The sequence below is a fragment of the Peromyscus maniculatus genome, chromosome 8 (genome assembly GCF_049852395.1).
Source record: "Peromyscus maniculatus bairdii isolate BWxNUB_F1_BW_parent chromosome 8, HU_Pman_BW_mat_3.1, whole genome shotgun sequence".
Taxonomy (NCBI): Eukaryota; Metazoa; Chordata; class Mammalia; order Rodentia; family Cricetidae; genus Peromyscus; species Peromyscus maniculatus.
Window position 1 is genome coordinate 64,343,579 of NC_134859.1, and position 13,589 is coordinate 64,357,167.

Here is a 13,589-nt window from a genome sequence, read left to right on the forward strand (position 1 = left end):
AGACTTTAACTGGGAGAGGAGCAGGAGGCCTGCGCCGGCGCAGACCGTGCAGACTGGCCCGGGCCTCCCGCAGCTGGATCCGACGTGCCAACCCCTCCGCGTTCGCGCATGGAGGGGCGCGTGAGCCCCGTGGGCTCGTCCCGCAGCATCCCCGCCGCGGCCGTGCTGTGCCGTGGCCCCGTGGAGCCTGTCGTCTTCCTGGCCAACTTTGCCCTGGTCCTGCAAGGCCCGCTCACCACGCAGTACCTGTGGCACCGGTTCAGCACCGAGCTGGGCTACAATGGCACCCGCCACCGGGGGAACTGCGGGAACCAAAGCGCGGATCCCATCATGAAGGTAGCGGGGACCAGAGTAGCTGTGAACGCGGAGCACGGCACGGGGCGGGGCCTGTGGAAGATGGGGTCCGTGAGAGGGGACGCACGTGGCGTGCTGGGCGGAGCTAGAGCCAAGGGGGCCTCCCCGGGCTGACTGCCTTGGGGTGCGGACCTAGAGAATGGCTGGCCTGGAGGGTTAATCTAAGTGCGGGGAGGGAAGGAATGCTTATCCAGGACCTGTTTTTACAAGTTCGAGTAACATTCCAAGAGGCTCAGGGCTCCAATGCAAGGCACCCTGTAGCTCCCAGGATGATGGTGGCTAACCAAAGTGAGGGCCTTCGCCCTGGCGATTCTGTCTTTACAGGAAGTGGAGACCCTGACTTCCCACTGGACCCTCTACATGAACGTGGGCGGCTTCCTGGTAGGACTTTTCTGGTCCACCCTTCTGGGAGCCTGGAGTGACCGCGTGGGTCGCCGCCCACTGCTGGTGCTGTCCTCTCTTGGCCTGCTGCTCCAGGTCGTGGTGTCCATCTTCGTGGTGCAGCTAGAGCTGCACGTCGGCTTCTTCGTGCTTGGCCGAGTCCTTTGTGCCCTTCTGGGAGACTTCAATGGCCTCCTGGCTGCTAGCTTTGCCTCTGTGGCGGATGTCAGCTCTACCCACAGTCGCACCTTCCGCATGGCTCTGCTGGAAGCATGCATTGGTGTGGCTGGGACCCTGGCAAGCCTTCTCGGGGGTCATTGGCTCCGGGCCCAGGGTTATGCCAACCCCTTCTGGCTGGCTCTGGCCCTGCTGATCGTCCTGACGCTGTATGCAGCATTCTGTTTTGGTGAGACGGTGAAGGAGCCAAAGTCCACCAGGCTTTTCACGCTCCACCATCACCGATCCATTGCCCGGCTGTATGTGGTCCCATCCCCAGAGAAGTCCAGGAAGCATCTAGCCCTGTACTCACTGGCCATCTTCGTTGTGGTCACTGTGCACTTTGGGGCTCAAGACATCCTGACGCTCTATGAGCTGAGCACGCCCCTCTGCTGGGACTCCAAGCTGGTTGGCTATGGCTCTGCGGCCCAGCAGCTACCCTACCTCACCAGCCTGGTCGGCCTAAAACTTCTGCAGTACTGCCTGGCGGACACCTGGGTGGCTGAGATTGGCCTGTCCTTCAACATCCTGGGCATGGTGGTCTTTGCATTTGCTACCACCACACCCCTCATGTTCACAGGTAAACTGAAAATGGGGTCATCCAACTCATTGTCCTCAAATGTGGTTCAAGCCTTTGTCTTTGGACCCAGAGTTACACTCTCAGCCTGTGCAGAGAAACCCCAGAAAAATAACATCTCTGATAAACAGAAAATATAGAGCATCAGTGGCCAAAGTAATTAATGCACGTTATCAACCATAAATATTGTCAGGAATGTAGAGCAAAAGACGAAAGCATAGCCCATAAGCTAATTGCTTTAGCCCTTGGCCTCCCATAGCTTATTTATAGTGTTCTTAAGCAAAGTCCATGCTACTAATGTCTTGCTCCTTGGCTCTTGGATAAGAATCACTGGGCCTCCCTTAAGAATCTCATTTGTTTAGAAACAGGCTCAGACTTGGCCAGGTGATTTTTTTGTGTAGCCGAAGATGATGTTGAAATTGTGATCCTCCTGCCTCTAGTGATCCTCCTGCCTCTACCTCCCAGATCCTGAGATCACAGGCATTAGCAACCTTACTCTGCCTTCTTTTTTTTCTCTTGTTTGTTAAAAAGCCAAAATCTCTAAAATTCCTGTCAACTCACTTCCTCTTCCTTCCTTCCCCTTGCTCCTGCTCCCCTCCCTCTCCTGAGAAGAGGGGCAGCTGGCTAAGGAATGAAGTTAACTTCCTTTTTTTTTAGAAAACTTTATTTTTATGTGCATTGGTGTTTTCCCTGCATATCTGTGTGAGGATGCCAGATGTCCTAGAACTGGAGTTACAGACAGTTGTGAGCTGCCATGTGGGTGATGAGAATTGAACCCAGGTCCTCTGGAAAAGCAGTCAGTGCTCTTAACCGCTGAGCCCTCTCTCCAGCCCCAGAAGTTTTCTTAAAAAAAAAAAAAAATGGGCGGGGGGTGGGGGTGGGGGTGTGTGTGTGAATGTATTCTGCGAGCGCCTGGAACTGCTGTGGAGAGTCAGCTGTTTGATAGCGCAGCTGTGTGAACTCCGCTGCTGGGCTAACCGTGAAGGGACCGGGTCCCGTCCACTCAAGGCCACGGCCCTCGAAAGTGCTGAGATAAAGATGTGCCACAGAGGCTCGGCAGAATTGCAAACGTTGTACGCCTGTAGGTCGCCGGATGCCAGGAGCAAAGGAACTCACGTGCTATGTCATCAACAAGTGCCCTTCGCAGATGTCACTCCTTATCCCAAAGTGGCTGAAGCAAATTGTCACGCAGGGTTAAACAACAGAGTACTAGAGGCCAGAAGTCCAGGATCAGAGTCACTGGGCTGAAATCAGAATGTCCCAGGGCAGTGCTCGCTCGGACACCAGGGGGAGAAGCTGTATCCCATCTGCTGGAGACTGGCCACATCCCTATCAGCTTAATGAAAAGGAGAGCTTCCCTTAAGGTCCTTCCTGATTAAACCTGTAGAGACTCATTTCCCATAGAAGACAGTTCACAGGTTTAGGGCCTGCCTTCGAGGCTGTTAGTCAACCTCTCACACTGTAGAACCATCCTCCGCTAGAGGCCTGTGGTCTTCCTCTTACAGGCTAGGAGATGGTTCAGGGAAGTCTGTTAGACAAGGTCACACACAGAGTAAGTGATGGTAACAGGGTTTGAACTCAGGGCCAGCTCCAAAGCCCATGCTCATTTTCTGAGTCCTGCTGTCTCCCTTCTAGTACCAAGTGGCCACCAGAGGTGTTTGGTAAAGCAGTTGGCAGGGCCAAGCTCTCATTTAGAAAGAGTGAACAGATGTGAACAGATGGGCAAGCCTGCAGAAAGCTGCTGTCTTTCCTCTTGGGTCCAACATCTGTCCCTCCTGGGCTGCCCCCCCCCCCCGGCCTCTATCACTCTTTCCTGACCAGTGTTTCTCCCTGCAGGGTACGGGTTGCTTTTCTTGTCATTGGTCACTACACCTGTCATCCGGGCCAAGCTCTCCAAGCTGGTGAGCGAGTCGGAGCACGGTGAGTGTGTCAGGGTCAGTCTGTACCTGGTCCCTCATGTCCAGTGTTGCCTGGATGGGCTGTTCTGGTCAAGGATGGCCTGTCTTCTACCCTGGAGGAGGAAGTAGCCAAGACAGATGCGCTTCCACCACGTGCTCAGAGCTGGCTCGAGACAGATGCTGTGGATTTTTGTACCACAGAGCTAAGATTGCTATCAGTAGAGCTTGATCAAGTTTATCTCTTTGGACCTTATTTTTCCCATCTGTGAAGTGGGTGTGATGATACCAGGGTTTCCTGTTTTGCTGGGGTCAGAGTATCCAGGCCCAGAGGGAATAAGTGATCTGTGCCATAGGTTTTGTTGTTCCCAGCTGTCAGATGAAGCAGAGGCCTAGAGAGTTACGTTGAGTTCTTCAAGGTTGCTCAGTAAATAATGGGATGGGGATGCATGCATGTGTATGTATATGTACTCACAGACTTGTGACGTCAGTGTCTTAAGGAACATGGAGTCTCTGACGTGGGCAGTCTAGCTAACCACTTGGCCTGGTGGGTTTCCTGTCTCCACCTCCCAAGCACTAGGATTACAGGTGCCCACCACACCCACCTGGCTTTTATGTGGGTGCAGGGCATCCGAACTCTGGTCCTGGTGCTATCTCTCCAGATCCAGCTCCACCCCACGCATGCACACACCTCCTGTTCTGTGTTTTTTTTTTAAGAGCACTTGATCTTGTAGCTGGGCTTTCTAGCCCTGGCTTGTTCGCGACCTGTTTCTTCATCTGTGACATGAGACCTTTGTTCCCCTGGACGCTGGCAGGTCCTCATAGTCTGACAGTTGATCCTCTGTTTCTATGAGGTCATCGCTCAATGTGCAGCAGCTGGATGACAGAGCTGGGTTCAGGCTCGGGTGCTAAAATGCCTCCTCATTCATCCAGTATACTTTTGTTTTTATTTTGAAACAGGGTCTTGGTAAGTAGCCCAAACTGTCCTTGAGCTCAAAATCCTCCTGCCTCAGCTTCCTGAGAGCTGGAACGACAGTTGTGTTTCACCATGTATGCAGACAGCGGACTTTTTTTACCCAGCACATTTCACTGTACCCACTGTGGGAAAATAGCAGCCCTGCCCCCCGCCCCAGGAGGCCCCCAGTGATAGGTACCCTTCATTTTTTTTTTTTTTTTTTTTTTGGTTTTTCGAGACAGGGTTTCTCTGTGTAGCTTTGCGCCTTTCCTGGAACTCACTTGGTAGCCCAGGCTGGCCTCGAACTCACAGAGATCCACCTGGCTCTGCCTCCCGAGTGCTGGGATTAAAGGCGTGCGCCACCACCGCCCGGCCGGTACCCTTCATTTTTAAAATGACTGGCAGTCCCTGCAATAGCTCGTGTCCTCCGTTCACCGGAGGAGGAGCAGTGACCCAGAGACCCAGAAAGATAAGCTCCTCAGTGAGCACACAGCTGGGAGTGTTGGAACTTGGGATCAAATGATGCTTCCAAAGAGGGGGGAAGCCCATCAGGCGTCCATTAGACTTCATCATGTGTAGAACTGGCAAGGCTATGCAGGCAAAAGCACTTGTCACCAAGCCTGATGACCAGAGTTCTCCATCTAGAGCCCACATGGGAGCAGAGAACCTGCCCCTGAAAGATGTCCTCTGACACCCCCCCCCCCCAATGCTTGGCTCAAGTGACACACACACATGGATGAATATGATAAAAAATACATTCTTAAAAGAAGTCATCATGGTGGTACATCCTCAAAATCCTAGCACTTGAGGCTGAGGCAGGAAGATTGCAAGTTTAAGGGCAACCTAAGCCGCATAGTGAGACTATTTCTTAAAACAAACCAAGCTGGAGCTGGAGAGATGGCTCAGCGTTTAATAGCACTGGCTGCTCTTCCAGAGGACCAGGGTTCCGTTGCCAGCACCCACGTGATGACTCACAGCCATCTGTAACTCCATTTCCAGAGAGTCTGACACCCTCTTCTAGTTCCCAAGGGCACCAGGCATGCACGTGGTGCAGAGTCATACATGCAGGCCAAACACGCATGCACGATAATGTTTTACGTAAAAGGTACCTCGCAGGCTTTTCTGTGAATTTAATAACAATCACCAGCTGTGTATCTAATAGCCCGTCTGCCTGGCGCTTCCCATGTATAACTTCATTGAGTCTTTACCACAGCACAGAGTAGGAGGCACAGGAAAAGGTGGCCAGTTGTCTCGCCCCAGGTCATCCAGCTGTGGGGGGAGTGGGGGTACTGCCCTCGTTTGACCCTGGGTTTTTCCAACTCTGAAGTGTGGTCTTGATCCCTCCCAGGTGCTCTCTTTTCTGCTGTGGCCTGTGTGAATAGCTTGGCCATGCTGACGGCCTCCGGCATCTTCAACTTGCTCTACCCAGCCACTCTGAACTTCATGAAGGGCTTCCCCTTCCTCCTGGGAGCTGGCCTCCTCTTCATCCCGGCCATTCTGATCGGGTAATCGAGGGCCCTGGCCTTGCCTGCTCATCACGGTGTCTTACTTTCCTAGAGGTTTCCTCTTGCTCCTGCTCCGAACTCAAAATGGCAGCTTTGCTCCTGGAACCCTTGGCCTTTAGATACGCCATCCAGGGCTAACCCTACCCCAGGCAGGTGGCTGCCTGGTCTCTTAGGAGCCATCTCCAGAGCAGTAGAGGGACATGTGGCGAGGGGTCAGGCTAACACTGCTGCTTGACCAGGCCTCTCTATCAGGCCCCCTCAGCCTGCCCCATCCTCACGTTGCAGATAGGACGACAGTGGCCAAACTGTGCTAACGGGCAGAGAACTTACTTGGCTGCTTGTGGCTGAGCCCCAGGCTAGGCTGGACCCACTGAGGTCTTAGAGAGTTCTTCTCCAGAGCCCTCTGCCTGTGGACATTGTCCTATGCCTGTTGGCTTGGGGAGGGAGGCACCTGGAACTGCCCACCCATGTCAGTCCCACGTCACCTCTCCAGACTGGGCTTGGGGGCTCCCCATGCCAATTCTGAATCATCTCTCTGGTCTCTCACAGGGTGCTGGAGAAGGTTAATCCACGTCCTGATTTCCAGCAGTTTCCTCACAGTTCCTGATCTGCCAGAGGCCACGAGGAACAGTGGACCCGCACCAGCCAGCCCTCTGAGGGCAGTACTCACTTTGGACAGGGTGCTCAAGTCGGTCTTGGGCACCACCTGGCCCCCCACTGAGCCAGACCCTGCGTAGGGTCAGGACAGGCCCACTCGGGGCAGGCTACAGGGAGCCATTTGAGCCAGGGGTTTCTTCACCCTTTATACCATTCAGCATTCAGCAGCCTCCAGAGTGAAGGAGACGGCACTTTAGGGACCATGTGAAGCATGAGAACCAACCTCTGCTTCCAGCCCATGGTTATAGGTCCCTGATGTGTGCAGTGGCCTCCATTCAGCCCTAATGAGAAGTATGGTACCTGGGAGAGTATTGCCCCAGAGGGAGAAGCCTCGCCTGTGTTTGGAAATCAGCCCTTGACCCCAACACCCTTGACCTCAGCCATGAAGTACTGTCACAGTAAATTGTCTGAGCCAGACTGAAGAGTCACGGGGCTTCGGGACTTTCTGTCTTTCTGCTCTTGGCCTGTTTGGCACAGCCCGGCAGCTGCTGGGCTGGAGTTCCTGAGCTGCCTGTGGGGTTGGTCCTGGCATGTCCCTCCAGGCTCCATCTTTCTAAGCTGCTGAGGGGTGAAGGGCTTGTGAGGCGTCATCAGAGCAGAGACACGTGGGGCCCAAGCCCTGGCTGCTCTTCCTGAGTCAGGTCAGGTGAGTCGCTCCCTGGCTGGTTTCATGGCTACGCCAGCCCCAGCAGGATCTCTCTGGGCTGCCGTTTGGCCCTCCCACACAGCTCAGTGCCGAGCAGGGCCGTGTGTGTGTGTGTGTGTGTGTGTGTGTGTGTGTGTGTGTGTGTGTGTGTGTGTGTGTGCGCTGAGACCATCCTTCCTGCTTCCGTGAGTGAATGGAGGTTGGAAAACCAGGACCCAGAGCTGAAAGGCAGACTCTGGCCCGTTGTGAAGCTGCTGTTTTTGGCAACTGGCAGTCTCCCCACCAAGCCGACCCAAAGTGTGTGTGTGTGGTGGTGGTGGGGGGGAGGTTGTGGTTCTTCACACCGGAACTGTCCCTGGAAGCTAGACCCTGCGTCTGCACTTACCCACCTACCTACCCTGCGAGGCAGTTTCCTGGCTGGAAACCATGCAGGTAAAAGACAATTCTCCCCGGGAAAAATGAAGGCCCACTGAACTGCAGCAGGGTCCATCCTGCCTCACCGCCCCCTCTGGAGATGGAAAACCAAGCAAGAAACGTTCTTCCACGGACCCCACCACCGTGAGGCTGTGAGGAGGAAAAGGCTCCACTCTGGCACCTTGACCTTGAATAAACCTAGTGAAACCTGGGTCAGCACGCCTCCCAAACTGTCTGGTTACCGGGACCAGGGCCGTTCCAACAGTACCAGTAGCCTGAGCAGACCTGCACCACGGGAAAGAGGCGGGACCTCCATGGGATGCGTTAGGAAGCTCAGTTGCTAGATGCTCTGAGATCCCTCCAGCTTCATGCATCCCAGGATGAGATGCCTAGTGAAGGGATGAACCAACTATGGCTGGGTTTTTACCCTCTTAATGTCCCTGAGCAGCTCATTGCCCACCGGAGAGGGGTAGGTAGGGTAGCGACCGCCCTGATTCAGTCCCAGCTTGGGGACAGCAGCTATATAGCCCAGCCAGGCAGAAAACCCGGAACACACAGACCGTGCCAGCTCGGGCAGCTTGAAGAGCCCGTCTTGAGGTCAGTGTGGTCAGCCAGACTTGGCAGAAGTTGAGGCCCAGCTGCTGCTCTGCCTGCCATCCGAGATGTGCCACACCGAGCACAGTGCCTAGCTGGAGGAGCCTTGGCGCTTCTGCTACCCTGTCTGGGACAGAAGGCTGTGCTCTGGTCCCCCAGGAAGACAGGAGGGGACAGGTCAGCAGAAGGCCAGACACTGGAGGCAGCGGTGACATAGGTCCCAAACAAAAACCCGAAACTTCTGTTTCGGTACTGAGTACTGCCCATGGGGACCTCTGGAGAGTATGGACTGAAGACGATGTTTCCCCAGGGGGACTCATACACTGTATTGTCATTGAACTGGTCATCAAGGCCACCATTCCATCTGCCTCACCTCAGAATAGGATGTGGGGTTGGCATTGGTGATGGACCAGGACTACAGATAGTCACAGCCAGAGGGCAGCCACGACCCGTGGAAGAGGGGGTCTTTGGCAGGAAGGGGTCCCTAAGCCTGGAGAGGAAGCCCTTTGGCTCTCTGACAATGGGGACTGAGAGCAAGTAACCCGGCCACCTCCAGGAGAGGTGTGACCCCACGGCCTCCTGAAGGCAGTCGCAGGGTGGGGCCAGCTGACTCCAAGCTGGAGCCTGGGTGTCCTGCCCTCTTTGTGCAGTGGGGGGAGGGGTACGGGACAGTCCTGCCCAGTTATTTCTGTATGCCCCTGGCCCAGCCTTTTGACTAAGACCCACCCTGTGCTGCTCAGTTCTTTGGGGCCAGGGAGAGGCTGCTACCCAGCTTGGGCCACAGCCTCTAGGATGAGTCTGGGGAGAACAGGTCTGGAAGCCGTGGTGCTGGGTCCCAGGACGAGGGCAGAATCTGGAGACTGCCACCAATGATTTGGGGACCTGGACCTATCATTCAACCACTGCCCTCTGTAAAATTGGGGTGACAGTGGAAAAGGCTGCTGCGAGGGTTAGGGACGGGGGGTTGGGGGATGGAGGGGTGTTCGGAACATGGCAGGGACCCGTGAGGGCCTTGCCTTAGCTCGCTTGGGAATCTGAAAACTGCAGCCTCTCGGACACTTCCCAGATGGCCTGCTCTGAGTTTTGACAAGATTCCCAGTGGATGTGGACACACTTTGGCGGGAGAAACTGCCCCAGGAATTGGCCCTTGCCCACGGAGGGAAGGTCCTGCCTCTTTCCTGTGGTGTGGGTTCTGCTCAGGCTACTGGTGCTGTTGGAGAGTCTCTGGTCTCCTTCTCTGACTGAACAAGAGGGTGAAAAGCCCCGTGTGGGTGAAGAGCTGGGGAAGCCAGCTGGAGCAGGCTCGGCAAGAGCCTTAGGCACAGCACAGAGGTTTGGGCTAGGGTGGGTTCTTAGGGTCTCCCTGCACAAGCAAGGGGCCCCTTCTTGCACCAGAAAGGGCAGCGGGGCCAGGCAGAGGGCCGGCTCAGATGCACCCTGGCTCCCAGCATGGCAAAGGAGGCTGCCTAAAGAGGCCTGGCAGGGGTACCAAGTAGTCATAGAGCAAGGCCATGAGGCATCAGGAAGCCAGGTGAGCCAGAGGCCAGGCACAATGTGAGTGGACAGCCTTTGGGGGATCCTCAACCCCAGATGCCTCCCGGGCCCATTGTCCTGACTCCTGCCAGAGCCTGCCAACCTCACCCTTCTCGAGCTGGCTGCTCTTGGGGCAGGATATGGGAGAATGTCCTTCCCCTATCTTGAGGGTCCGGATCGAAGCAGGGACATGGCTCTGGATGGGAGTTGGAACAGGATGGCAGGGCCTGACAGAGGAGTGTCCTCTCATCTCACCCCGTGCCTGGCATCTCTGGGTTAGAAGTGGGCCACAGGGAGGCAGCAGGGAAAGCCTTTCCCTGAGAAGAGCCTGGTTTGTCTCAGCCCAGGGCGGCTCCAGAGGAGCTACTCCTTTAGGGGTCGGGGGTCAATGGAAGCAGGAGTCACGGCGGGGCGTGGGAACTGGGGCGGGTTAAGGCAGGCCTATTGGCGCGGCTCCCTCCAAGCTGGTGTCCGAGCCGCCAGAGGAGTCCTGAGAGGGGCGGCCCTGCAGGAAGCGGATGATCTTCTCGATGGTGGCCTCCTGGTACTCATGGGACCATCTGTGGACACAGAGGCCAAATGGGTCAAAGGGTGGGCAGAGGCTGCTGTGGGCCAGTGCCATTTTCTTCACCCAGGTGCTGCCGGTGGTTTGGGTGGTGCGCACGCACGCGCACACACGCGCGCGCACACACACACACACACACACACACACACACACACACACACACACACACACACCAGCTCCTTCCTTAACTCTCTCTCTCTAGGGCCCAGGACTTACTTGATGCCGTTGAAGGTGAGTACAGCCTGCATGTCCTCAGGCAGTGCCTGAGGCTCGGGCCACTCAAAGCCATCAATGATAGGCACAATGTTCTTGCCACAGCTTAAAGCAGTCACAATCTCCTGGAGAAAGAATGAAAAAAGAGAAAGAGACTGTTGAGGTTTGATCTTGGATAACCCCCGAGAAAGCTCACGTCTTGGATGTTCGGTCCCCAGTAGACGGCGCTGTTGGGAAGTGGTGGAGACTTCAGGAGGTGAGGACTAGTTGTATAAAGTAGGTCATGGGGGGCAGAAGGGGTACCCCTGGTAGAGCAGGACTCTGCCCCTTCCGCACTCTGTGCCTCCTGGCCACTGTGAATGTCCTGCTTCGAGGTGACAGGGCCAAGTGGCCATGGATCCAAAGCTCAAAACCATGAGCTAAAGGAGGATATCCTCCCTTTCCTTCCTCCCTCCCTCCCTCCTTTCCTTCCTCCCTCCCTCCCTTCCTTTCCTTTTTTTTTTTTTTTTTTTTTGAGACAGAGTTTCTTTGTGCAACAGTCTTGGCTGTCTTTTTTTTTTTTTTTTTTTTCGATATAGGGTTTCTCTGTGTAGCTTTGCACCTTTCCTGGATCTCGCTCTGTAGACCAGGCTGGCCTCGAACTCACAAAGATCTGCCTGCCTCTGCCTCCCGAGTGCTGGGATTAAAGGTGTGTGCCACCATGCCTGGCTCTTCTTCCCTTTCTGTTGACTTTCTTGGGTGTCTCGTCATGTAATGGAGATCTGACTGACACAGGCCTCCATCCCACCCAACGGCCCTGGGGCCACCGTGTAGGAGAGGACCTTAGCTTGAGACTGAGTGTGGGCCAAAACACTGGTTCTGGAATGTACGCTGACTTCTCTCGGCTTTCCCGGAACTTCATAAACCTTTAGTCTTTATCCTAGGACAGGCAGGCTTAGAGTGCCTAAAGCTACTGGAGTCTCCTGGGTGTGTTTTTACTATCACAATGATCTTAGCCAGAGGCTGGATAAGGGGAAGTGGCCTAGAAAATTCCCGATGGGGGCTGGGCGTCAGAAAGATCGTCCACAGCATGGGGCACAGGACTTTTCAGGGGGGCTGCTGAATGAGTTCAGTAGCCACAGTTTCATCAGCCGTGCCGATGTCTACAACCTCCACACGCTCTCCTCAGCAGTGGGGTCTGAGGTTCGAGGGTGGTGCATAGACCATGGAGGTGGAGGCCCGCAGTCATGAAAGTTCCACCAGGCCCGCCTGCCCCTCATTTTGCCTCTCTTCCTCAGACCACTGTGGAGATGGATTTGTTTGTTGCTCATTTATTGTGTGTGGAGCCCAGAAAATCAAGAGTCCAAGATGCTGAACACTGAGCTGTTTACACTGTTGTGGTCTTGGTTTTGCTCTGGTTCGATTGTGACGGCTTCTTCCCTCTCAGAGTAAAAAACGTGTTTAATTTATTTTACAGGAGCACTCATTTGAGAGACTAGGACTTCTAAAGAGGTGCTGATGTTTTCAAAGAGATTGGACTTAAGTTTTGAATTTTAGGCAGTGGAATTTTAAAAGTTGGAATGTGACGCCAGGCGGTAGTGGCGCACACCTTTAATCCCAGCACTCGGGAGGCAGAGGCAGGCGGATCTCTGTGAGTTTGAGGCCAGTCTGGTCTACAGAGTGAGATCCATGACAGGCACCAAAACTACACAGAGAAACCATGTCTCAAAAAACAAACAAACAAACAAACAAAAGTTGGAATGTGTTTTATACTGTGATAGTGATATTAATGAGAACCTGGAGATAAACAAGAAAAGTTAGGGTTTTCTAGTGACGTACGACTGTGTGACGCTGGCAAGAGCTAGTTGTCCCAGCTAGTTTGTTGTTAACTTGACACAAGTTAGAGCCGTCTGGGAAGAGGAGCCTCAGGTGGGAAAATGTCTCCATCGGCTTGGCTGTAGGCAAGTCTGTCGGGCATTTTCTTGACTAATGGTTGATGTGGGAGGGCCCAGACCACTGGAGCATTCTTCCATGGTCTCTGCCTCAGTCCTTGCCTTGTCTTGGTTTCCCTGACGATGGACTTTAACTTGTAAGCCAAGTAAACCCTTTCCTCTTCAAGTTGCGTTGGAGCATAAGGTGTTTTGTCCCAGCAACAGACAGCAAACTAAGACAAATGCCACCACCCCTATTTTATACAGAGTCTCTCACTGGCCTGGAACTCACCAAGTAGACTAGGCTAGCTGGCCAGTGAGCCCCAGGGCTCAATGTAAGGAAAATCTGACGTCTCACTTCTGGACTTGACCTGGCTCTTAGAATTGAGTTTTATATCCTTAATGTGTTCTGCAAGGCCCTGTGTGTCATCCACAACCCGCCTCTCAAACTCCACCCCTGCACTGTCCTCTCAGCCAGAGCTCTCAGCCCCTTCCATTCTCTATCTCCTCTCCCTGCACAGGACCTTTGCACATGCTGTGTCCTCAGCCTCGAACAGGGTTCCCTCCTCTCTCACCTACATCCACTCACGGTTTTGGTCTGAGCTCAGTCAATACTTCCCCAAGGAACTTGCCTCCACATCCTGATCAAGTCAGAGCTCCCATGTGAATTCCCATGGGCTCTGCTGCTCTGTTGCAAACTTCAACTAATTTAGGGGTGATTTACTTCATATTTTTCTTCTCTGTGGTGCCACAGGTGATTAAGGGCAGGGGGTCATGCCTGTTTCTCATTAATCATACTTCTCAGCATCTTTCACAAAGCCCTGCCCACGGCCAGCTCTTCTTGACTACTGACTGGATGGATGAATGGGTGAAGCGATACACATAGCAGTTGGGGATGCATTCTGAAATACAAAGATTCAGGTTCATTTTGAATGGTAAGTCTGATTGTTGACTTTACTGGATTAAAAAAAAAAAACACCCAGTGGGTCCAAGGCCAGCCTGGTCTACAGAGCGAGTTCTAGGACAACCAGAGCTGTTACACAGAGAAACCCTATCTCAAAAAATAAAATAAAAAAATTTTAAAAAAGCAAAAAACAGAGGGCCAGTGAGATAGATGCTCAACAGGCAAAGGTGCCTGCCACAGAGCCCGACGGCCTGAGTCCAGTCCCTTCCA

General features: G+C 54.0%; 2 protein-coding genes across 2 annotated transcripts in view; one reads left to right on the forward strand and one right to left on the reverse strand.

Annotated features, from left to right (window-relative positions):
• On the forward strand, window positions 1-6,962 carry Slc46a1 (solute carrier family 46 member 1). Its single transcript, XM_006977477.4, has 5 exons — window positions 1-336; window positions 679-1,531; window positions 3,365-3,448; window positions 5,727-5,883; window positions 6,433-6,962. The coding sequence occupies exons 1-5, from the start codon at window positions 109-111 to the stop codon at window positions 6,488-6,490; spliced, it is 1,380 nt and encodes a 459-aa protein (XP_006977539.1). The 5' UTR covers window positions 1-108; the 3' UTR covers window positions 6,491-6,962.
• Sarm1 (sterile alpha and TIR motif containing 1) overlaps window positions 6,957-13,589 on the reverse strand; it is a 26,684-nt gene continuing 20,051 nt past the window's right edge. Inside the window, exons 8-9 of the mRNA XM_006977479.4 lie at window positions 10,509-10,630; window positions 6,957-10,287 (exon numbers count right to left, since the gene is read on the reverse strand). Of these exons, the coding sequence (XP_006977541.1) occupies window positions 10,158-10,287; window positions 10,509-10,630 (252 nt within the window). The 3' untranslated portion in view covers window positions 6,957-10,157. The remainder of the gene's footprint in view (window positions 10,288-10,508; window positions 10,631-13,589) is intronic.

Excerpts from the sequence above, each read along its gene's own strand:
- Slc46a1 (XM_006977477.4), top strand. The coding sequence starts at position 109 with ATGGAGGGGCGCGTGAGCCCCGTGGGCTCGTCCCGCAGCATCCCCGCC. Across the intron at positions 337-678 it reads GCGCGGATCCCATCATGAAG|GAAGTGGAGACCCTGACTTC; the intron begins GTAGCGGGGACC and ends CTGTCTTTACAG. Across the intron at positions 3,449-5,726 it reads GGTGAGCGAGTCGGAGCACG|GTGCTCTCTTTTCTGCTGTG; the intron begins GTGAGTGTGTCA and ends GATCCCTCCCAG.